Source organism: Procambarus clarkii, chromosome 69, assembly GCF_040958095.1.
Source record: "Procambarus clarkii isolate CNS0578487 chromosome 69, FALCON_Pclarkii_2.0, whole genome shotgun sequence".
Taxonomy (NCBI): Eukaryota; Metazoa; Arthropoda; class Malacostraca; order Decapoda; family Cambaridae; genus Procambarus; species Procambarus clarkii.
Window position 1 is genome coordinate 9,994,403 of NC_091218.1, and position 24,905 is coordinate 10,019,307.

The 24,905-nt window shown below is 50.8% G+C and overlaps 1 protein-coding gene across 1 annotated transcript in view; it reads right to left on the minus strand.

The window, feature by feature from the left end:
* The window catches only part of LOC123772347 (histone-lysine N-methyltransferase EHMT1), a 111,571-nt gene extending 88,570 nt beyond the window's left edge, over positions 1-23,001 (minus strand). The window contains exons 1-2 of the mRNA XM_069311337.1: positions 22,903-23,001; positions 4,835-5,402 (exon numbers count right to left, since the gene is read on the minus strand). Of these exons, the coding sequence (XP_069167438.1) occupies positions 4,835-5,402; positions 22,903-22,908 (574 nt within the window). The 5' untranslated portion in view covers positions 22,909-23,001. The remainder of the gene's footprint in view (positions 1-4,834; positions 5,403-22,902) is intronic.
* Between the last annotated feature and the right edge of the window lie 1,904 nt (positions 23,002-24,905).

Genomic DNA, 24,905 nt, shown 5'->3' on the forward strand with positions numbered 1-24,905 from the left:
ACACAACGTTCCATTTGAATACGCACATGTTTTTATATACCTACTATATAGATGCCACACCTCTGACAGGTAAAAAAATATTCTTTTTTTAAGAAACAGCGCCATCTGTTGCACGTAATAGCAACACACGCTATACTAAATATGTTACGATTCCATTTCAATATTTACGATTGCATTGGCAAATTGAATATTCATAAATTTTTATTTGTTTTCATTTTGATATAAATATTTTGTGTGACATTGCGTTGGAATTAAGCTATGTTGTTTACCATATCATTAATTTCATGAGTATAAGTATAGATGCCACACCAATGACAGGTAAAAACATTTTTTTTCGTTAACAGCGCCATCTGTTGCACATAAGAGCAACACATGCTATACTAAATATGTTACGATTCCATTTCAATATTTCTGATTTCCTTGATGAATTTAATTTTCCTAGATTTTGATAAATTTTCATTTTTATTGAATTATTTTGTGTAAAATAATATTTTGCATTGGAATTGAGCTGTGTTTACCATACCGTTCATTTCGTGAATATAGTTTTTTTTTTTTCAATTTCATTTTTTTAACTGTTTTTCTTGTAATTCAGTGATGGGAACATCAGATCATTTGGGTATTCATTGGACGAGGGAGAGGGGAATGGTGGGGAGGACGAGGGAACGGGAGTAGAGGATGGTTGGCAGGACGAGGGGACAGGATAGGGGGTAATGATGGAACGAGGGGACAGGATAGGGGGTAATGATGGAATGAGGGGACAGGATAGGGGGTAATGATGGAACGAGGGGACAGGATAGAGGGTAATGGTGGGACGATGGGATGGGGCAGTTGGGGATGGCGGGGACGAGGGGACAGGGAATGGAGAATGGTGGGGGAGGACAAGGGGACGGAGGAGAGGGGGAATGGGGTAGAGGACGAGGGGACGGGGAGGGGAAAATGGTGGGGAGAACTGGGAGACAAGGGAATGTTGCGTTGCTGAGCCACAGCTATGCATGGCCAGGTATAGCTAGTAAATAATAAAAACAAAATGTCAACCCTCAGCTCTTTCTTTCTCTCTGATTCTTGCAGAATTTCTCCCAAATGATACCTTGTATCTGGTCTGCTGCTCCCTACACCTATCTTCATCACATTACATTTGTTTGGGTTAAACTCTAACAACCATATGTTTGATCATTCCTTCAGTTGTGTATTCACCTAGTTGTGCTTGAGAGGGTTGAACTCTGCTCTTTCGGCCCGCCTCCCAACTGTCAATCAATCAACTGTTACTAAATACTAACCAATTTTTATTCCCACACACACACGCACACACACACATGCACACACACACACACACACACACACATACACACACACGCACACACACACACACACACACACACACACACACACACACACACACACACACACACACACACACACACACACACATACACACACACACACACACATCCCCGGTAAGCAGCCCATAACAGCTGTAACTCCCAGTTACCTATTTACTGCTAGGTAACAGGCTCATCAGGGTGAAAGAAACTCTTCCTATCTGTTACCACCGGCGCCGGGAATCGAATCTCGGACCACAGGACTACGTATCCAGCGTGCTGTCCATTCAGCCACCAACGCCACCACCAGTGTGTGTGTGTGTGTGTGTGTGTGTGTGTGTGTGTGTGTGTGTGTGTTTACTAGTTGTGTTTACTAGTTGTGTTTTTACGGGGGTTGAGCTTTGCTCTTTCGGCCCGCCTCTCAACTGTCAATCAACTGTTTACTAACTATTTTTTTTTCCACACCACACACACACACACACACACCCCAGGAAGCAGCCCGTGACAGCTGACTAACTCCCAGGTACCTATTTACTGCTAGGTAACAGGGGCATTCAGGGTGAAAGAAACTTTGCCCATTTGTTTCTGCATCGTGCGGGAATCGAACCCGCGCCACAGAATTATCCTTTATATACTATCCAATTATACTATCCACCAGGCTACGAGGCCCCCATAAAATACAGTGTGTGTGTGTGTGTGTGTGTGTGTGTGTGTGTGTGTGTGTGTGTGTGTGTGTACTCACCTATATGTACTCACCTATATGTGCTTGCAGGATCGAGCATTGACTCTTGGATCCCGCCTTTCTAGCTATCGGTTGTTTACAGCAATGACTCCTGTCCCATTTCCCTATCATACCTAGTTTTAAAAGTATGAATAGTATTTGCTTCCACAACCTGTTCCCCAAGTGCATTCCATTTTTCTACTACTCTCACGCTAAAAGAAAACTTCCTAACATCTCTGTGACTCATCTGAGTTTCCAGTTTCCACCCATGTCCCCTCGTTCTGTTATTATTACGTGTGAACATTTCATCTATTTCCACTTTGTCAATTCCCCTGAGTATTTTATATGTCCCTATCATATCTCCTCTCTCCCTTCTTTTCTCTAGTGTCGTAAGGTTCAGTTCCTTCAGCCGCTCTTCATATCCCATCCCTCGTAGCTCTGGGACAAGCCTCGTCGCAAACCTCTGAACCTTCTCCAGTTTCTTTATGTGTTTCTTCAGGTGGGGGCTCCATGATGGCGCGGCATACTCTAAGACGGGTCTCACGTAGGCAGTGTAAAGCGCCCTAAAAGCTTCCTCATTTAGGTTTCTGAATGAAGTTCTAATTTTCGCCAGTGTAGAGTACGCTGCTGTCGTTATCCTATTTATATGTGCCTCAGGAGTTAGATTAGGTGTCACATCCACTCCCAGGTCTCTTTCTCGAATCGTTACAGGTAGGCTGTTCCCCTTCATTGTGTACTGTCCCTTTGGTCTCCTGTCACCTGATCCCATTTCCATAACTTTACATTTACTGGTGTTAAACTCCAGTAGCCATTTCCCTGACCATCTCTGCAGCCTGTTTAAGTCCTCTTGGAGGATCCTACAATCCTCGTCTGTCACAACTCTTCTCATTAATTTTGCGTCATCTGCAAACATTGGCATGTATGATTCCACTCCTGTAAACATATCATTTACGTAAATTAGAAAGAGGATTGGTCCCAGCACCGATCCTTGAGGTACTCCACTTGTTACTGTTCGCCAGTCCGACTTTTCGCCCCTTACCATTACCCTCTGGCTCCTTCCTGTTAGGTAGTTCTTCACCCATACTAGGGCCTTTCCGCTTACTCCTGCCTGCCTCTCAAGTTTGTATAGCAGTCTCATGTGCGGTACCGTATCAAAGGCCTTTTGGCAATCAAGAAATATGCAGTCTGCCCAGCCTTCTCTGTCCTGCCTTATCCTTGTTACTTTATCATAGAATTCTAAAAGGTTTGTTAGGCATGATTTCCCTGTCCAGAACCCATGTTGGTGCTTGTTTACAAACCCAATGCTCTCCAGGTGCTCAACAAGTCTTAGCCTAATTATTCTTTCAAGTATTTTGCAGGGGATGCTTGTCAGTGATACGGGTCTGTAGTTAAGTGCCTCCTCCCTATCACCCTTTTTGAAAATCGGTACGACATTTGCCTCCTTCCAGCAACTGGGCAATTCTCCCGACATAAGTGACTCATTAAAGATCATTGCCAGAGGCACACTGAGAGCCTGCGCTGCCTACTTGAGTATCCACGGTGATACTTTGTCTGGTCCAACAGCTTTATTTGCATCCAGTGTTGTCAACTGTTTCATTACATCCTCTGCTGTCACCTCTATATCCGATAGTCTTTCATCTTGGGTAATCTCTTCTAACAATGGGAGCTGCTCAGGCTCGGTTGTGAACACTCCATGGAATTTTGCATTCAGTACCTCGCAGATTTCCTTGTCGCTTTCTGTATATGCCCCTTCTGTTTTCCTCAGTCTTGTCACTTGGTCATTTACCGACATCTTCCTTCTTATATGGCTATGTAGTAATTTTGGTTGCTTTTTCGCTTTGACTGCAATATCGTTCTCATAATTCCTTTCCGACACTCATCTTATGTTAATGTAATCATTCCTAGCTCTGTTACATCTAATCCTGTTGTCCTCTGTCCTTTGTCTTCTGTACTTCCTCCACTCCCTCCTGCTTCTCACCTTTGCTTCCTGACACTGTCTATTAAACCATGGGTTATTATATTCCCTCCTGCTTTTTTCCTTTATTGTTGGAATAAATCTATCTTCAGCCTCCTTGCATTTCAATATGACTTGGTTCATCATACCTTGCACTGTTTTTCCTCTAAGTTCTTCCTCCCACTGCGCTTCTCCCAGGTAGTCCCTTATCCTTCTGTAGTCCCCTTTTCTGTAATCAAGTCTCCTTTCCCGGACCTCTTGTCCTTTGGTCACAATTTTAAGCTCCATCATATAGTCAAAGACTAGGACACAATGGTCACTAGCTCCTAGTGGTATTTCATGTTCCAACTGCTCGATGTCTTCTACATTCTGAGTGATAATGAGATCTAATAGGCTGGGCGTATCCCCTCCTCTTTCCCTAGTATCTTCTTTCACATGCTGTGTTAGGAAATTCCTGTCAATAACGTCTACCAGCTTCGCTCCCCAGGTCTCCTCCCCGCCATGGGGATTCCTCGTTTCCCAATTTATCTCTCCGTGATTTAGGTCCCCCATGACCAGCAGCTTCGCTCTCATTCTATGCGCTAAAGTTGCTGCCCTCTGCAGTTCATCCATACATGTCTTGTTGCTGTCCTCGTACTCCTGCCTGGGCCTTCTACTGTTGTGTGTGTGTGTGTGTGTGTGTGTGTGTGTGTGTGTGTGTGTGTGTGTGTGTGTGTGTGTGTGTGTGTGTGTGTGTGTGTGTGTGTGTGTGTGTGTGTGTGTGTGTGTGTGTGTGTGTGTGTGTGTGTGTGTGTGAGGTGAGGTGTTATGGATTCTGAGAATATATTAACCATCAAATACCTGTGTAATTCTGGTCAACAGGTAGCCGGCTAGCAGGTGCGTCATCAACAGGTAGCCGGCTAGCAGGTGCGTCATCAACAGGTAGCCGGCTAGCAGGTGCGTCATCAACAGGTAGCCGGCTAGCAGGTGCGTCATCAACAGGTAGCCGGCTAGCAGGTGCGTCATCAACAGAGGCCGAAACAAGAGATGTCCTGTCATCTGGTGCTTGATGTGGTGCTGAGTGGGCAGGCGCTGGGTAAACCTGTGCTTGGGCACCAGGTGTTAGGGAAGGTGGTGTTAGGGAAGGTGTTGTTGGATAAGGACGTGCTGGATAAGGTGGTGTTGGGTAAGGTGTTGTTGGATAAGCAGGAGGAAATGAGATAGCAGGAGCGGGGTGCGGGAGTGCTAGAGCAGAGGGCACAGTAGTGACCATCATGAACAATACCCACAACACGGCACTATACTGGCGCTTGTGTCCTTGTTGTACTGACTTCTCCTTCGTCACCATACGGTGCTGACTGTTCTGGCGCTTGTGTCCTTGCTGTGCTGACTTCTCAGCCTTCCGGCGGCCACTCAGCAAGCGACTCATCTGTGGGGAAGATAAATTATTAACCTGATATAGTGATACACATTTTGGTAAGGAAGCTGCGGGTGATGCCTGGCACTCATCTCCCACTTGAAAGCTGCTGCTGCTGCTACTGTTGCTACTGCTACTGTTGCTACTGCTGCAGTTGCTACTGCTGAAGTTGCTACTGCTGCTGCTACTGCTGAAGTTGCTACTGCTGCTGCTACTGCTGAAGTTGCTACTGCTACTGCTACTGTTGCTACTGCTGCAGTTGCTACTGGTACTGCTACTGTTGCTACTGCAGCTGCTACTGCTACTGTTGCTACTGCTGCAACTACTGTTAATATTGCTACAGCTGATGATGTTGCCTAACCTCAACCTCTTGCTACTGCTGGTGAAGCTTCGCCTTATGCTGCTGCTGCTGCTGCTGCTGCTGCTACTGCTGCTGCTGCTGCTGCTGCTGCTGCTGCTACTGCTGCTGCTGCTACTGCTACTGTTGCTACTGCTGCAGTTGCTACTGCTGCTGCTACTGTTGCTACTGCTGAAGTTGCTACTGCTGCTGCTACTGTTGCTACTGCGGCAGTTGCTACTGCTACTGTTGCTACTGCTGAAGTTGCTGCTGCTGGTGCTGCTGGTGCTGCTGCTGGTGCTGCTGCTGGTGCTGCTGGTGCTGCTGCTGCTGCTGCTGCTGCTGCTGCTGCTGGTGCTGCTGCTGCTGCTGCTGCTGCTGCTGCTGCTGCTGCTGCTGCTGCTGCTGTGCTACCGCAAACAAGTCGAAAAACCTTTCCGGAACAGTCCATAATTACTGTTACATTTTATCATAAATATTTTTACTTTAATCTTCCCATGTATTTTAAAATTTGCAGTCATTTTTGTGCGAGATTTCTACAATTCTTATCACTCCCAACACGTGTGTGGCAGTGTTGGGAGTGGTGGTGTGTGGCAGTGTTGGGAGTGGTGGTGTGTGGCAGTGTTGGGAGTGGTGGTGTGTGGCAGTGTTGGGAGTGGTGGTGTGTGGCAGTGTTGGGAGTGGTGGTGTGTGGCAGTGTTGGGAGTGTTGGGAGTGGTGGTGTGTGGCAGTGTTGGGAGTGTTGGTGTGTGGCAGTGTTGGGAGTGTTGTTGGTGTGTGGCAGTGTTGGGAGTGGTGGTGTGTGGCAGTGTTGGGAGTGGTGGTGTGTGGTAGTGTTGGGAGTGTTGGGAGTGGTGGTGTGTGGCAGTGTTGGGAGTGGTGGTGTGTGGTAGTGTTGGGAGTGGTGGTGTGTGGCAGTGTTGGCAGTGTTGGGAGTGGTGGTGTGTGGCAGTGTTGGGAGTGTTGGTGTGTGGCAGTGTTGGGAGTGGTGGTGTGTGGCAGTGTTGGGAGTGGTGGTGTGTGGTAGTGTTGGGAGTGGTGATGTGTGGCAGTGTTGGGAGTGGTGGTGTGTGGCAGTGTTGGGAGTGTTGGGAGTGGTGGTGTGTGGCAGTGTTGGGAGTGGTGGTGTGTGGCTGTGTTGAGAGTGGTGGTGTGTGGCAGTGTTGGGACTGGTGGTGTGTGGCAGTGTTGGGAGTGGTGGTGTGTGGCAGTGTTGGGAGTGTTGGGAGTGGTGGTGTGTGGCAGTGTTGGGAGTGGTGGTGTGTGGCAGTGTTGGGAGTGTTGGGAGTGGTGGTGTGTGGCAGTGTTGGGAGTGTTGGGAGTGGTGGTGTGTAGCAGTGTTGGGAGTGGTGGTGTGTGGCAGTGTTGGGAGTGTTGGGAGTGGTGGTGTGTGGCAGTGTTGGGAGTGTTGGTGTGTGGCAGTGTTGGGAGTGTTGGGAGTGTTGGTGTGTGGCAGTGTTGGGAGTGGTGGTGTGTGGCAGTGTTGGGAGTGGTGGTGTGTGGTAGTGTTGGGAGTGGTGGTGTGTGACAGTGTTGGGAGTGGTGGTGTGTGGCAGTGTTGGGAGTGGTGGTGTGTGGCAGTGTTGGGAGTGGTGATGTGTGGCAGTGTTGGGAGTGGTGGTGTGTGGTAGTGTTGGGAGTGGTGGTGTGTGGCAGTGTTGGGAGTGGTGGTGTGTGGCAGTGTTGGGAGTGTTGGGAGTGGTGGTGTGTGGCAGTGTTGGGAGTGTTGGGAGTGGTGGTGTGTGGCAGTGTTGGGAGTGGTGGTGTGTGGCAGTGTTGGGAGTGTTGGGAGTGGTGGTGTGTGGCAGTGTTGGGAGTGTTGGTGTGTGGCAGTGTTGGGAGTGTTGGGAGTGTTGGTGTGTGGCAGTGTTGGGAGTGGTGGTGTGTGGCAGTGTTGGGAGTGGTGGTGTGTGGTAGTGTTGGGAGTGGTGGTGTGTGGTAGTGTTGGGAGTGGTGGTGTGTGGCAGTGTTGGGAGTGTTGGGAGTGGTGGTGTGTGGCAGTGTTGGGAGTGGTGGTGTGTGGCAGTGTTGGGAGTGTTGGGAGTGGTGGTGTGTGGCAGTGTTGGGAGTGTTGGTGTGTGGCAGTGTTGGGAGTGTTGGGAGTGTTGGTGTGTGGCAGTGTTGGGAGTGGTGGTGTGTGGCAGTGTTGGGAGTGGTGGTGTGTGGTAGTGTTGGGAGTGGTGGTGTGTGGTAGTGTTGGGAGTGGTGGTGTGTGGCAGTGTTGGGAGTGTTGGGAGTGGTGGTGTGTGGCAGTGTTGGGAGTGGTGGTGTGTGGCAGTGTTGGGAGTGTTGGGAGTGGTGGTGTGTGGCAGTGTTGGGAGTGTTGGTGTGTGGCAGTGTTGGGAGTGTTGGGAGTGTTGGTGTGTGGCTGTGTTGGGAGTGGTGGTGTGTGGCAGTGTTGGGAGTGGTGGTGTGTGGTAGTGTTGGGAGTGGTGGTGTGTGGCAGTGTTGGGAGTGGTGGTGTGTGGCAGTGTTGACAGTGTTGGGAGTGGTGGTGTGTGGCAGTGTTGGGAGTGTTGGTGTGTGGCAGTGTTGGGAGTGGTGGTGTGTGGCAGTGTTGGGAGTGGTGGTGTGTGGTAGTGTTGGGAGTGGTGATGTGTGGCAGTGTTGGGAGTGGTGGTGTGTGGCAGTGTTGGGAGTGTTGGGAGTGGTGGTGTGTGGCAGTGTTGGGAGTGGTGGTGTGTGGCTGTGTTGAGAGTGGTGGTGTGTGGCAGTGTTGGGACTGGTGGTGTGTGGCAGTGTTGGGAGTGGTGGTGTGTGGCAGTGTTGGGAGTGTTGGGAGTGGTGGTGTGTGGCAGTGTTGGGAGTGGTGGTGTGTGGCAGTGTTGGGAGTGTTGGGAGTGGTGGTGTGTGGCAGTGTTGGGAGTGTTGGGAGTGGTGGTGTGTGGCAGTGTTGGGAGTGGTGGTGTGTGGCAGTGTTGGGAGTGTTGGGAGTGGTGGTGTGTGGCAGTGTTGGGAGTGTTGGTGTGTGGCAGTGTTGGGAGTGTTGGGAGTGTTGGTGTGTGGCAGTGTTGGGAGTGGTGGTGTGTGGCAGTGTTGGGAGTGGTGGTGTGTGGTAGTGTTGGGAGTGGTGGTGTGTGACAGTGTTGGGAGTGGTGGTGTGTGGCAGTGTTGGGAGTGGTGGTGTGTGGCAGTGTTGGGAGTGGTGATGTGTGGCAGTGTTGGGAGTGGTGGTGTGTGGTAGTGTTGGGAGTGGTGGTGTGTGGCAGTGTTGGGAGTGGTGGTGTGTGGCAGTGTTGGGAGTGTTGGGAGTGGTGGTGTGTGGCAGTGTTGGGAGTGTTGGGAGTGGTGGTGTGTGGCAGTGTTGGGAGTGGTGGTGTGTGGCAGTGTTGGGAGTGTTGGGAGTGGTGGTGTGTGGCAGTGTTGGGAGTGTTGGTGTGTGGCAGTGTTGGGAGTGTTGGGAGTGTTGGTGTGTGGCAGTGTTGGGAGTGGTGGTGTGTGGCAGTGTTGGGAGTGGTGGTGTGTGGTAGTGTTGGGAGTGGTGGTGTGTGGTTGTGTTGGGAGTGGTGGTGTGTGGCAGTGTTGGGAGTGTTGGGAGTGGTGGTGTGTGGCAGTGTTGGGAGTGGTGGTGTGTGGCAGTGTTGGGAGTGTTGGGAGTGGTGGTGTGTGGCAGTGTTGGGAGTGTTGGTGTGTGGCAGTGTTGGGAGTGTTGGGAGTGTTGGTGTGTGGCAGTGTTGGGAGTGGTGGTGTGTGGCAGTGTTGGGAGTGGTGGTGTGTGGTAGTGTTGGGAGTGGTGGTGTGTGGTAGTGTTGGGAGTGGTGGTGTGTGGCAGTGTTGGGAGTGTTGGGAGTGGTGGTGTGTGGCAGTGTTGGGAGTGGTGGTGTGTGGCAGTGTTGGGAGTGTTGGGAGTGGTGGTGTGTGGCAGTGTTGGGAGTGTTGGTGTGTGGCAGTGTTGGGAGTGTTGGGAGTGTTGGTGTGTGGCTGTGTTGGGAGTGGTGGTGTGTGGCAGTGTTGGGAGTGGTGGTGTGTGGTAGTGTTGGGAGTGGTGGTGTGTGGCAGTGTTGGGAGTGGTGGTGTGTGGTAGTGTTGGGAGTGGTGGTGTGAGGTTCTTTGCCACTCCCCCTTTACTCCCCCTCTCATTCCGACTCCCTCTTACTCCCTGTTACGAACCCGGATCCAGCGTCCGTGCCTGGAGCAGTGACAAACACGCCATCTGTGGGTCAGCTCCCGAAACCCCCGCCAAACGAACGACGACACCTAGTGAGGACAGCGTGTACTGGCCTCGAGGACCAGTTTCCAGTCTGGTTCAGCGCTCAACACCGCCGCTCCTGACCTCTGGTGAGGTGGTGCTCCGACGACAGCGCCATCTATGGAATGGATATGCCAGGCGTTTGTATCTGAGCCTGTGAGTGTGGTGTATTAGTGTCCCGGTTATTAATGACGTGTCTGCTTACAGAGCCGACCTGGGACCACTGTGTTGAAGGTGGAGTCAGTCTACCCGAGGCAGCCAGTCTCCATACTGTGAAGTTTGCTGCAGCTGTTGTGACGTCGTCCCCCCGGAAGAACACTGTGGTGTGTTAAGCCTGCCAGTGGAGTGGCAGTGGAAGGATTTACCCGGGACCGACGGTCGGAGACGATAATCCACTGGGGTATTGAGGACAGGAAGGTGATTGGTGATATCACACGAGACTCCTGTCTAGGGCGTACCCCTTATATCGTTCGTGGAGTGGCCGTACCAGCCTTGGTGGCTCAGTACCTGCCAGCAGACCTGCTGGACGTGTGGTTGACGGCCTCCACGACGGTGCCCCCAGTGGACCTGTGTTGTGGCTGACCTGTGGCCAGGGTAGACTCGGCGTTCTCAGAGGACACGTCTTGAGGCCACGAAGTAAGCACCGCGGACTCAGCACCTAGCTTCGAGGATCCATAGTCTCCAGCAGAAGACTACAGTGTTGATCCCCTTGTAAAGTGTTAATACCCCTCCCCCTTGTGTACTCTTTTATTATATATATTTAAACGGTGAAGGTGAATATTATATTATATTAAGTTCTTACCTTTCTTTCCCTACTCCCTTTAAGTTACTTGCGTCACGGATCGCATCCCTTGATAGCCTCTACTGGCTTGGGGCCGGATATATATCTTCCTCTAACTACATCAGAGTAAGAACCCCGTTGCGTCCCGAGAGGGCCGTAACACTCCCCCACTCTTTCCCACTCTCCCTCTTACTTCCCCCTCACTCATTCCCCTCACTTATTTCCCCTTCTCCCTTAACCTCCACTCATTCCTACCCTTATTCCCTCTCCCCAGTACTCCTACTCCCTCATATTCAGAGATTTTGCAAAAAATTCCAAGACAATACAGATATTGCTAAATTCCTCTTCCCGATTCCAGGATTCTTACCCAGGGTCAAAAATATAATAACGTACGATCGTAATCTACTTCCACTCTACTCACAACTACCAGATCTTGCATTAACTTGCAGTAAATTGGTGAAAATAGGAGCTTGGAGTGAGAATCCAGCAATCACTAAAAGCTGTTGCATCATTACACACAGAAATCACACTAACGTGATGCATCAAATGAACAAATCCACAAGGGCCGTGAAGAGGTTTCGAACCTGCGTCCGGGAGCATCGCAGACACTGTCTTAATCGACTGAGCTACGACATTGTAAAAGAGTTGAAACCGAAGTTCTACTGAACTTACTGGATCCCGCAGCCTCTCCGAGACACAAACCAGTGTTTTACACAACTCCCCCCTACACTCGAGCTATGTCAATAGGCCGTTTTCTCTCTTCTCCCTTGATGTAAGGGCGAAGAGAGAAAACAGTCTATTGACAAAGCTCGAGTGCAGGGGGGATTTGTGTAAAACCCTGGTTTGTGTCTCGGAGAGGCTGCGAGATCAAGTAAGATCAGTAGAACTTCTATTTCAACTCTTTTACCATGTCGTAGCTCAGTCGATTAAGGCAGCGTCTGCGATGCTCCCGGACGCAGGTTCGAGTCCTCGTCACGGCCCTTGAGGATTTGTTCTCTAAAAGCTGTGGTGAGAAAAATCACCCAAAGGGTACCAAGGGCGGCAGGTAGTTGATGTCAAACCGAACATTCGACATCAACTAAATTAGGTCTCTGCAAGGTGTACTTTGTATTTGTTCTCGACTCACAGTCGAAAATCCAGGGCGGGGGCAGAGAAGATTGGGCATATCTCCTTTCACCTAATTTATCTGTTCTCTTGTTCTTTACGAGTTAGTTAACTGTAAACAAAAATGTAAAATTGAAACCTATACAAATACTATACAATTTGGAGGATACAAATTGGGAGGATATTGATCCAGGCCACTTCTTTAAAAGTTCCAAGGTAACATATACACGGGGACATAGCGTCCAGCTCAACAAACCACAATGTTGAACAGAAAACAGGAGATACTTTTCCACCCACAGGTTACAAACTGTAGGCGGTTACATGGAACCGCCTACTCGCAGAAGCCAAAACTGCAAAATATTACTAGTTCAAAATACAGCTGGTTAACCATCAGGAAAAATGACGGAACCTTTGATAAACCACCGACTTCCTGCCTTCGTCGAGGCCACTAGAGAGAAGGTGGCCATTGGGTAAATTCGGGCCAAATATTAATTTTTTACTTGTTGTATGCCCATATTATTTGAAAATAATATTTTTATTTGAACACAGGCTTACTTTAAAAAAAGGCAGGTGACACTGGAGGCTGGGAGAGGTACCAGGGGAGGCTGGTGACCCTGGAGGCTGGGAGAGGTACCAGGGGAGGCTGGTGACACTGGTGACTGGGAAAGGTACCAGGGGAGGCTGGTGACACTGGAGGCTGGGAGGGTTACCAGGGGAGGCTGGTGACACTGGAGGCTGGGAGGGTTACCAGGGGAGGCAGGTGACACTGGAGGCTGGGGAGAGGTACCAGGGGGAGGCTGGTGACACTGGTGGCTGGGAGGGGTACCAGGGGAGGCTGGTGACACTGGAGGCCGGGGAGAGGTACCAGGGGAGGCTGGTGACACTGGAGGCTGGGAGAGGTACCAGGGGAGGCTGGTGACACTGGAGGCCAGGGAGAGGTACCAGGAGAGGCTGGTGACACTGGAGGCTGGGAGAGGTACCAGGGGAGGCTGGTGACACTCGAGGCTGGGAAAGGTACCAGGGGAGGCTGGTGACACTGGAGGCTGGGAGGGTTACCAGGGGAGGCAGGTGACACTGGTGACTGGGAAAGGTACCAGGGGAGGTTGGTGACACTGGAGGCTGGGAGAGGTACCAGGGGAGGCTGGTGACACTGGAGGCTGGGAGGGTTACCAGGGGAGGCTGGTGACACTGGAGGCTGGGGAGAGGTACCAGGGGAGGCTGGGGAGAGGTACCAGGGGAAGCTGGTGACACTGGAGGCTGGGAGAGGTACCAGGGGAGGCTGGGGAGAGGTACCAGGGGAAGCTGGTGACACTGGAGGCCGGGAGAGGTACCAGGGGAGGCTGGGGAGAGGTACCAGGGGAAGCTGGTGACACTGGAGGCTGGTGACACTGGAGGTTGGGAGAGGTACCAGGGGAGGCTGGTGACACTGGAGGCTGGGAGAGGTACCAGGGGAGGCTGGTGACACTGGAGGCTGGGAGGGTTACCAGGGGAGGTTGATGACACTGAAGGCTGGGAAAGGTACCAGGGGAGGCTGGTGATACTGGAGGTTGCGAGGGGTACCATGTGAGGCTGAGAAAGGTACCAGGGGAGGCTGGTGACACTGGTGACTGGGAAAGGTATCAGGGGAGGTTGATGACACTGAAGGCTGGGAAAGGTACCAGGGGAGGCTGGTGATACTGGAGGTTGCGAGGAGTACCATGTGAGGCTGGGAAAGTTACCAGCGGAGGCTGGTGACCCTGGAGACTGCGAGGGGTACCAGGGTAGTCTGACGACACTGGAGGCTGGGGAGAGGTACCAAGAGAGGCTGGTGGCACTGGAAGGTGGGGAGAGGAATCAGGGGAGGCTGGTGACACTGGAGGCTGGGGAGGGGTACCAGGGGAGGCTGGTGACTCTGGAGGCTGGGGAGGGGTACCAGGGGAGGCTGGTGACACTGGAAGGTTGGGAGAGGTACCAGGGGAGGCTGATGACACTGGACACTGGGAGAGGTACCAGGGGGAGGCTGATGACACTGGTGGCTGGGAGAGGTACCAGGGGAGGCTGGTGACACTGGAGGCTGGTGACACTGGAGGCTGGGAGAGGTACCAGGGGTGGCTGGTGACACTTCAGGCTGGGACAGGTACCAGGGGAGGCTGGTGACACTGGAGGCTGGGAGAGGTACCAGGGGAGGCTGGTGACACTGGAGGCTGGGAGAGGTACCAGGGGAGGCTGGTGACACTGGAGGCTGGGACAGGTACCAGGGGAGGCTGGTGACACTGGAGGCTGGGAGAGGTACCAGGGGAGGCTGGTGACACTGGAGGCTGGGACAGGTACCAGGGGAGGCTGGTGACACTGGAGGCTGGGAGAGGTACCAGTGGAGGCTGTAGACACTGGAAGGTGGGGAGAGGTACCAGGGGAGGCTAGTGACACTGGAGGCTGGGAGAGGTACCAGGGTTGGCTGGTGACACTGGAGGCTGGGGAGGGGTACCAGGGGAGGCTGGTGACACTGGATGTTGATGACACTAGAGGCTGGTGACACTGGAGGCTGTTGACACTGGAGGCTGGGGAGAGGTACCAGGGGAGGCTAGTGACACTGGAGGCTGGGAGGGGTACCATGGGAGGTTGGTGACACTAGAGGCTGAGGAGAGGTACCAGGAGAGGGTGGTGACACTGGAGGCTGCGAGGGGTACCAGGGGAGGCTGGTGACACTGGAAGTTGGTGACACTGGAGGCTGGTAGAGGTACCAGGGGAGGCTGGTGACACTGGAGGCTGGTAGAGGTACCAGGGGAGGCTGGCGGCACTTGAGGTTGGGAGAGGTACCAGGGGAGGCTGGAGACACTGGAGGCTGGGAGAGGTACCAGGGAAGGCTAGTGACAGTGGAGGCTGGGAGAGGTACCAGGGGAGGTTGGTGACATTGGAGGCTGGTGACACTGGAGGTTGGGAGAGGTACCAGGGGAGGCTGGTGACCCTGGAGGCTGGGAGAGGTACCAGGGGAGGCTGGTGACACTGGAGGCTGGGACAGGTACCAGGGGTGGCTGGTGACACTGGAGGCTGGGAGAGGTACCAGGGGAGGCTGGTGGCACTGGAGGCTGGGAGAGGTACCAGGGGAGGCTGGGGAGAGGTACCAGGGGAAGCTGGTGACACTGGAGGCTGGGAGAGGTACCAGGGGAGGCTGGTGGCACTGGAGGCTGGGAGAGATACCAGGGGAGGCTGGTGTCTTTGGAGGGTGGGGGAGAGGTACCAGGGGAGGCTGGTGACACTGGAGGCAGGAAGGGGAACCAGGGGAGGTTGGTGACACTGGAGGCTGGGGAGAGGTACTTGGGGAGGCTTGTGACACTGGAGGCTTGGAGAGGTACCAGGTGAAGCTGGTGACACTGGAGGCAGGGAGTGGTACTAGGGGAGGCTGGTGACACTAGAGGCTGGTGACACTGGAGGCTGGGAGAGGTACCAGGGGTGGCTGGTGACACCGGAGTGTAGGAGAGTTACCTGGGGAGGCTGGTGACACTGGAGGCTGGGAGGGGTACCAGGGGAGGCTGGTGATACTGGAGGCTGGGAAGGTTACCAGGGGAGGCTGGTGAAATTGGAGGCTGGGAGAGGTACCAGGGGATTCTGGTGACACTGGAGGCTGGGATAGGTACCAGGGGAGGCTGATGACACTGCAGGGTAGGGAGAGGTACCAGGGGAGGCTGGTGACACTGGAGGGTAGGGAGAGGTACCAGGGGAGGCTGGTGACACTGGAGGCTGGTGACACTGGAGGGTAGGGAGAGGTACCAGGGAAGGCTGGTGACACTGGAGGCTGGGGAGAGGTACCAGGAGAGGCTGGTGACACTAGAGGCTGGGAGGGATACCAGGGGAGGCTGGTGACACTGGAGACTGGGAAGGGTACCAGGGGAGGCTGGTGACACTGGAGGCTGGGAAGGGTACCAGGGGAGGCTGGTGACACTGGAGGCTGGGAAGGGTACCAGGGGAGGCAGGGTACACTGAAACTTGGTCACACTAAGTAACACATTGATCGCAGTCTCAGTGTCCTGCCTCACACACACAGTGGTGTCCTGCCTCACACACACTGTGGTGTCCTGCCTCACTCACTGTGGTGTCCTGCCTCACACACACAGTAGTGTCCTGCCTCACACACACTGTGGTGTCCTGCCTCACTCACTGTGGTGTCCTGCCTCACACACACAGTAGTGTCCTGCCTCACACACACTGTGGTGTCCTGCCTCACACACACACACAGTGGTGTCCTGCCTCACTCACAGTGGTGTCCTGCCTCACACACAGTGGTGTCCTGCCTCACTCACTGTGGTGTCCTGCCTCACACACAGTGGTGTCCTGCCTCACTCACTGTGGTGTCCTGCCTCACTCACTGTGGTGTCCTGCCTCACACACACAGTGGTGTCCTGCCTCACACACAGTGGTGTCCTGCCTCACACACACAGTGGTGTCCTGCCTCACTCACTGTGGTGTCCTGCCTAACTCACTGTGGTGTCCTGCCTCACTCACTGTGGTGTCCTGCCTCACACACTGTGGTGTCCTGCCTTACACACTGTGGTGTCCTGCCTCACACACACACACAGTGGTATCCTGCCTCACTCACTGTGGTGTCCTGCCTCACACACACACACTGTGGTGTCCTGCCTCACTCACTGTGGTGTCCTGCCTCACACACACACACAGTGGTGTCCTGCCTCACTCACTGTGGTGTCCTGCCTCACACACACAGACAGTGGAGTCCTGCCTCACTCACTGTGGTGTCCTGCCTCACACACACACACTGTGGTGTCCTGCCTCACTCACTGTGGTGTCCTGCCTCACACACACACACAGTGGTGTCCTGCCTCACTCACTGTGGTGTCCTGCCTCACACACACACACAGTGGTATCCTGCATCACTCACTGTGGTGTCCTGCCTCACACACACACACTGTGGTGTCCTGCCTCACTCACTGTGGTGTCCTGCCTCACACACACACACAGTGGTGTCCTGCCTCACTCACTGTGGTGTCCTGCCTCACTCACTGTGGTGTCCTGCCTCACACACACTGTGGTGTCCTGCCTCACTCACTGTGGTGTCCTGCCTCACACACTGTGGTGTCCTGCCTCACACACTGTGGTGTCCTGCCTCACTCACTGTGGTGTCCTGCCTCACTCACTGTGGTGTCCTGCCTCACACACACTGTGGTGTCCTGCCTCACTCACTGTGGTGTCCTGCCTCACACACACAGTGGTGTCCTGCCTCACTCACACAGTGGTGTCCTGCCTCACTCACAGTGGTGTCCTGCCTCACACACAGTGGTGTCCTGCCTCACACACACAGTGGTGTCCTGCCTCACTCACACAGTGGTGTACTGCCTCAAACACACAGTAGTGTCCTGCCTCACACACACAGTAGTGTCCTGCCTCACACACACTGTGGTGTCCTGCCTCACTCACTGTGGTGTCCTGCCTCACTCACTGTGGTGTCCTGCCTCACACACACAGTGGTGTCCTGCCTCACACACACTGTGGTGTCTGGCCTCACACACACAGTGGTGTCCTGCCTCACACACACAGTGGTGTCCTGCCTCACACACACAGTGGTGTCCTGCCTCACTCACACAGTGGTGTACTGCCTCACACACACAGTAGTGTCCTGCCTCACACACACAGTAGTGTCCTGCCTCACACACACAGTAGTGTCCTGCCTCACACACACAGTGGTGTCCTGCCTCACTCACACAGTGGTGTCCTGCCTCACACACACAGTGGTGTCCTGCCTCACTCACACAGTGGTGTACTGCCTCACACACACAGTAGTGTCCTGCCTCACACACACAGTAGTGTCCTGCCTCACACACACAGTAGTGTCCTGCCTCACACACACAGTGGTGTACTGCCTCACACACACAGTGGTGTCCTGCCTCACACACACAGTGGTGTCCTGCCTCACTCACACAGTGGTGTCCTGCCTCACTCACTGTGGTGTCCTGCCTCACTCACTGTGGTGTCCTGCCTCACTCACTGTGGTGTCCTGCCTCACTCACTGTGGTGTCCTGCCTCACTCACTGTGGTGTCCTGCCTCACTCACTGTGGTGTCCTGCCTCACTCACTGTGGTGTCCTGCCTCACTCACTGTGGTGTCCTGCCTCACTCACTGTGGTGTCCTGCCTCACTCACTGTGGTGTCCTGCCTCACTCACTGTAGTGTCCTGCCTCACTCACTGTGGTGTCCTGCCTCACTCACTGTGGTGTCCTGCCTCACTCACTGTAGTGTCCTGCCTCACTCACTGTGGTGTCCTGCCTCACTCACTGTGGTGTCCTGCCTCACTCACTGTGGTGTCCTGCCTCACACACAGTGGTGTCCTGCCTCACTCACTGTAGTGTCCTGCCTCACTCACTGTGGTGTCCTGCCTCACTCACTGTGGTGTCCTGCCTCACTCACTGTAGTGTCCTGCCTCACTCACTGTGGTGTCCTGCCTCACACACTGTGGTGTCCTGCCTCACACACTGTGGTGTCCTGCCTCACTCACTGTGGTGTCCTGCCTCACTCACTGTGGTGTCCTGCCTCACACACACTGTGGTGTCCTGCCTCACTCACTGTGGTGTCCTGCCTCACACACACAGTGGTGTCCTGCCTCACTCACACAGTGGTGTCCTGCCTCACTCACAGTGGTGTCCTGCCTCACACACAGTGGTGTCCTGCCTCACACACACAGTGGTGTCCTGCCTCACACACACAGTGGTGTCCTGCCTCACTCACACAGTGGTGTACTGCCTCACACACACAGTAGTGTCCTGCCTCACACACACAGTAGTGTCCTGCCTCACACACACTGTGGTGTCCTGCCTCACTCACTGTGGTGTCCTGCCTCACACACACAGTGGTGTCCTGCCTCACACACACTGTGGTGTCTGGCCTCACACACACAGTGGTGTCCTGCCTCACACACACAGTGGTGTCCTGCCTCACACACACAGTGGTGTCCTGCCTCACTCACACAGTGGTGTACTGCCTCACACACACAGTAGTGTCCTGCCTCACACACACAGTAGTGTCCTGCCTCACACACACAGTAGTGTCCTGCCTCACACACACAGTGGTGTCCTGCCTCACTCACACAGTGGTGTCCTGCCTCACACACACAGTGGTGTCCTGCCTCACTCACACAGTGGTGTACTGCCTCACACACACAGTAGTGTCCTGTCTCACACACACAGTAGTGTCCTGCCTCACACATACAGTAGTGTCCTGCCTCACACACACAGTGGTGTACTGCCTCACACACACAGTGGTGTCCTGCCTCACACACACAGTGGTGTCCTGCCTCACACACACAGTGGTGTCCTGCCTCACTCACACAGTGGTGTCCTGCCTCACTCACTGTGGTGTCCTGCCTCACTCACTGTGGTGTCCTGCCTCACTCACTGTGGTGTCCTGCCTCACTCACTGTGGTGTCCTGCCTCACTCACTGTGGTGTCCTGCCTCACTCACTGTGGTGTCCTGCCTCACTCACTGTGGTGTCCTGCCTCACTCACTGTGGTGTCCTGCCTCACTCACTGTGGTGTCCTGCCTCACTCACTGTGGTGTCCTGCCTCACTCACTGTAGTGTCCTGCCTCACTCACTGTGGTGTCCTGCCTCACTCACTGTGGTGTCCTGCCTCACTCACTGTAGTGTCCTGCCTCACTCACTGTGGTGTCCTGCCTCACTCACTGTGGTGTCCTGCCTCACACACAGTGGTGTCCTGCCTCACTCACTGTAGTGTCCTGCCTCACTCACTGTGGTGTCCTGCCTCACTCACTGTGGTGTCCTGCCTCACTCACTGTATTGTCCTGCCTCACTTCCCAGATGTAATAATAAGAACTATTTACGTCCTTGATATTCATATCATAACTTGAATACAAAACAGTTGCCTGCAGTTGCTACTCACTGTTCATATATCATTAGAATCAGGCAGGGTGCCAGAGTCGTGGAAGGTTGATAATGTGGTTCCAATTGTCAAGAAAGGAGATAGATCACGTGTGTCAATCTATTGGCCAATTAGCTTAACGTCTATTGTGGGAAAGTTACTTGAAACGATAATTGCAAATACCATTTGTCTTCATCTTAAAAACATAAATTACTAAATGATTCGCAACTTGGTTTTACGAATGGTCATTCATGTTTAACAAATTTCCTATCATTTTATTCCAGCCTAGTTGCGGCAATTGACAGTAGTAAGGTTTGCGATGTTGTGCACCTTGACTTTAGCAAAGCTTTTGATACAGTGCCACATGAAAGAGGCCAGTATGAGGCTATGTTTAGCTCACACCAATAAACAACATGAAAGTTGATGACCCAGACAGCTTCTTTATGAATGACATTCAAGCTGCAGATAATATAACGGATATTACCACAAACTCGGAAGACTTTGAAAGAGAAATTGACAATATGCCTATGCACTCAGCTCCTGGGCCTGACTCATGGAAATCAATATTCATAAAGAAATGTAAAGTACCAGTAGCGCGAGCACTCAGCGTAATATGGAGAAAGAGCCTGGATACAGGGGAGATACCAGCAGCACTTAAATCTGCAGATATAGCCCCGTTGCACAAGGGGGGGGGGGAGTAAAGCCTTGGCAAAAAATTATAGGCCAGTTGCACTAACATCACACATAATAAAAGTGTTTGAAAGAGTGATTAGGAATCAAATTTCTAGTTTTATGGAAAACAATGAATTGCACAATCCAGGACAACATGGATTTAGAGCAGGAAGATCCTGTCTGTCATAGTTACTCAATCACTATGACAAAATCACAGAAGCCCTAGAAGAAAAGCAAAATGCAGATGTTGTATACACAGACTTTGCAAAGGCGTTCGACAAATGTGACCATGGGGTGATAGCTCACAAAATGAGGTCAATGGGAATAACTGGAAAAGTAGGACGCTGGATACTCAATTTCCTGTCGAACAGAACACAAAGAGTAACAGTCAATTAGATAAAATCGAGTCCAAGCGATGTTAAAAGCTCTGTACCTCAAGGTACAGTCCTTGCACCCCTACTGTTCCTTATTCTCATATCTGATATAGACAAAAATACACGTCACTGCTTCGAGTCGTCCTTTGCAGATGACACAAAAATCAGCATGAAAATTACCTCTGCTGAAGACATTGAAAAACTACAAGCAGATGTCAACAAAGTTTTCGATTAGGCAGCAGAAAATAACATGATGTTTAACAGTGATAAATTTCAGGTACTCAGGTACGGCAAAAATGAGGATCTGAAACATAATACAGGGTACAAAACACAATCAAATCTTCCCATAGTAGAAAAACAGCATGTCAAGGATTTGGGAATAATGATGTCCGACGATCTAACGTTTAGGGAGCATAACCAAGCAAATATCGCGTCAGCCAGAAAAATGACCGGATGGATTACGAGAACTTTCAAATCCAGGGATCCCATCACAATGGTTGTAGTCTTCAAGTCACTTGTGTTGTTCCGTCTTGAGTACTGCTCAATACTCACTTCCCCCTTCAGAGCAGGAGAGATTGCTGAAATAGAGGGAATACAAAGAACATATACGGCACGCATAGACGAGATAAAACACCTAAATTATTGGGATCGTCTCAAAGCTCTCCAAATGTACTCTCTAGAAAGGAGACGAGAGAGATACCAAATAATATACACATGGAAAATACTGGAGAGTCAGGTCCCAAATCTACACAGTAAAATAACAACGTACTGGAGTGAATGATATGGAAGAAAATGCAAGATTGAACCAGTGAAGAGCAGAGGTGCCATAGGCACAATCAGAGAGCACTGTATAAACATCAGAGGTCCGCGGTTGTTCAACGTCCTCCCAGCGACTATAAGAAATATTGCCGGAACAACCGTGGACATCTTCAAGAGAAAACTGGACGGTTTTCTAAGAGAAATTCCGGACCAACCGGGCTGTGGTGGGTATGTGGCCCTGCGGGAAGCTCCAAGCAACAGCCTGGTGGACCAAACTCTCACAAGTCGAGACTGGCCTCGGGCCGGGCTTGGGGAGTAGAAGAACTCCCAGAACCCCATCAACCAGGTATCAACCAGGTATCAACCAGAAAGACTTATTAAAAATTAGAGCCTCACGGTATTGGTGGGTGCTATATTAAGTTGGATTAGGACATGCCTATACCAAAGGAAACAAAGAGTTAGTATAAATACGGTTAATTCAGAGTGGGAAAATGTTTTAAGTGGAGTGCCTCAAGGCTCTGTCCTGGGACCTCTGTTATTCATCATATATATAAAAGATTTAAATTCATGTTTGATCAGCAATATTTGCAAATTTGCCGATGATTAAAAAATCTGGAGGGGAAATAAACACGGAAAAAGACTCTCAATCACTTGAAGACGATCTAAATAGGGTTTTGAAATGGTCAAAAGATTGGCAGATGCAGTTTAATGCTAACAAGTGTAAGGTTTTGAGGCTAGGTAATGATGACTGAGTTACAAGATACGAGTTAGATGGTGTTGAGATTGCGAGGTCGGATTGCGAAAGGGATCTGGGAGCTATGATAAGTAAGAATTTGAAACCAAAAAAATCAATGCATAATAAGGCAAATAGGACACTGAAATTTATTAATCAAAGCGTTCGTAACAAGACACCTGGTGTGGTTCTTCAGCTATATCTTGCTTTTGTTAGGCCCCATTTAGATTATACAGTTCCGTCTTGGTCGCCTTAATATAAAATGGATAAAAATTCAATAGAACGCGTCCAGCGTAAGATGACGAAGTTAATCCCGCAAATTAGAAACTTGTCTTATGAAGAAAGATTGACAAAGCTTAAATTACATTGGCTTAAAAGGCAAATAATTATGGGTGACATGATAGAGGTGTACAAGTGGATGAATGACCATAACAAAGGGGGATATTAATAGAGTATTAAAAGTATCAACACAAGACAACAGCAAACAAAGGGTATGAATTTGATAAGTTTACATTTAGGAAAGATCTGGGTAAATACTGGTTCGGTAACAGGGTTATTGATCTGTGAAACCTATTACCGCATAACATAATAGAAGAGTATTCTTTGGTGGTTTCAAGCGTAGGTTAGACATTTGTATGAATGAGATAGGGTGGTTATAAACAGGAGCTGCCTCCTATGAGCCAGTAGGCCTTCTGCAGTTACCTTCATTCTTATGTTCTTCTATAACAACACCAGTTGTGCTGGTACGAGCGGTGCACAGCGCCTAGGTGACTACTACGCCATTACACCACTGGCAGGAAACTGAACAAAGGCTGATACTAGCCACAAGAGCGCCTGAAAAATATGTTTCCTCTGTAGATATGGACAGAAAGGGAAATCACGTGTTTCGCGATTTCCACACTCCCTACTGGGGCTGCTCGCCGCATGCTCCTTTATCGATCTTTTTATTTTCATATTATCGCTGACAGTAATGAGATGCTTCGTGTGTATCATAATGCGCTGTGTCTAGTCAGTTCACATACAGATATCATCATACATAACATAAGAATTAAGGAGCAATTAGGCTGTTGGCGCATGTTCAGGGGGGTTAGTTATCTTGAGGTTATCTTGAGATGATTTCGGGGCTTTAAGTGTCCCCGCGGCCCGGTCGTCGACCAGGCCTCCATCCACCAGGAAGCAGCCCGTGACAGCTGGTAAGGTATTTAGAATGAAGCTTATATTTCTATCTTTCTTGTGACATGAAACTCTTACGTTTATTAAGGAATCTGCGTGAAATAGGCATATGGTTCTGAGATGAATGCGGCGGTTTTCGAGCTCGACGAGCGATGAAAACTGCCCCTTTTATAAAACTACAAATATCTTCGGTTTTACTTAAAATATTTGTCTGGTAGAGGTTTTACAGATAGATCGCGTTTTTGTCTCTCTACTGACTAATAAATAATTTTGGTTTAATAAGTCATCAAGATGTTTTCAACAATATTCTTTCGGCGTTCGTCTTTTCCAACATGGGCGACCCTTTTGGAAACGCGATACTTGGGTTAACCGATCCCATAGTTGGGTCTGTTTCCATTATGGTTCGGAACAAATATACCCATCCTATAGTTGGTATAGTAGACACTATACCATCCTGTTTGCAGTAGTTTACCCCATAGACATTCCAACGTAATATCGTTTTCTGTTAGCGTTCCTACAAACATTCTTTAAAGATTTTTAAAGCACAAACTATTGTATATAATATTGATTGGTGAAGCACTGTTATTCTATGTAATAATTTATAGTGCTTATTATAATTTACTAAAAACAACTAATATTTCTCAAAACAAAACTACGAGCTTTCAATAGGATGTAGCTGATCTGTAATATTCTAAGAGCATGGACAATAGTAGGTACATTTCACAACCCATGTGGGACCTGAAAACTACAATTTTCATTATAATTGAACTAATCACGACTATTCTGCTATCTACGTTGATGAACGGGTACTGTGAGACGTAAATTGGTACGTGAGGAAGAGTTTGGGCCTTGGAAAAAAGGTAACTGGGAATATATCACATATGTACTAATTCACATTCAACATATTGACTTTAAGCATAAGTAAAATGTGCTGTCTTGTGTGAGAACGGGTTGCTGAGGCACACCTTGGTATTGCTGAAAAGAGGCAGAGAGAGCGGTACCAAGCCTCACCTGAAAGGAATAACGAGAAAGGAAGTTGCGAAGAAAGAGAGGGAGAAGACCACGAAGGCCAAAGGAATGAAGCTAGGATAGAATATGATATCACCAAGTGGTGTTATAAGCCTTTTCCAGGTCAAAAAGGACGGCAACACCGGAGGTCTTCGTAGCAAAAGCAGTACGAATATAGACGTCCAAGTTCACCAGGACATCTGTTGTGCTTCAGCACTTGCGGAAACCAAATTGAGAAGGGGAGAGAAGGTGATGGTGTTCCTAGAACCATATCAGAGAAACGTTAACTATATGTTCAAAGAGTTTGTAGACACAACTTGGAAGGCAATAGTGCAAAAGTCCTTAGATGATGTTCCCAGAGACCCTGGTTTGTGAACAGGGAAGACAACGGCATCGAGCCAGTCTTCACGGACATAAGAACATAAGAACAAAGGCAACTGCAGAAGGCCTATTGGCCCATACGAGGCAGCTCCTATTTATAACCTCCCAATCCCACTCATATACATGTCCAACCCACGCTTGAA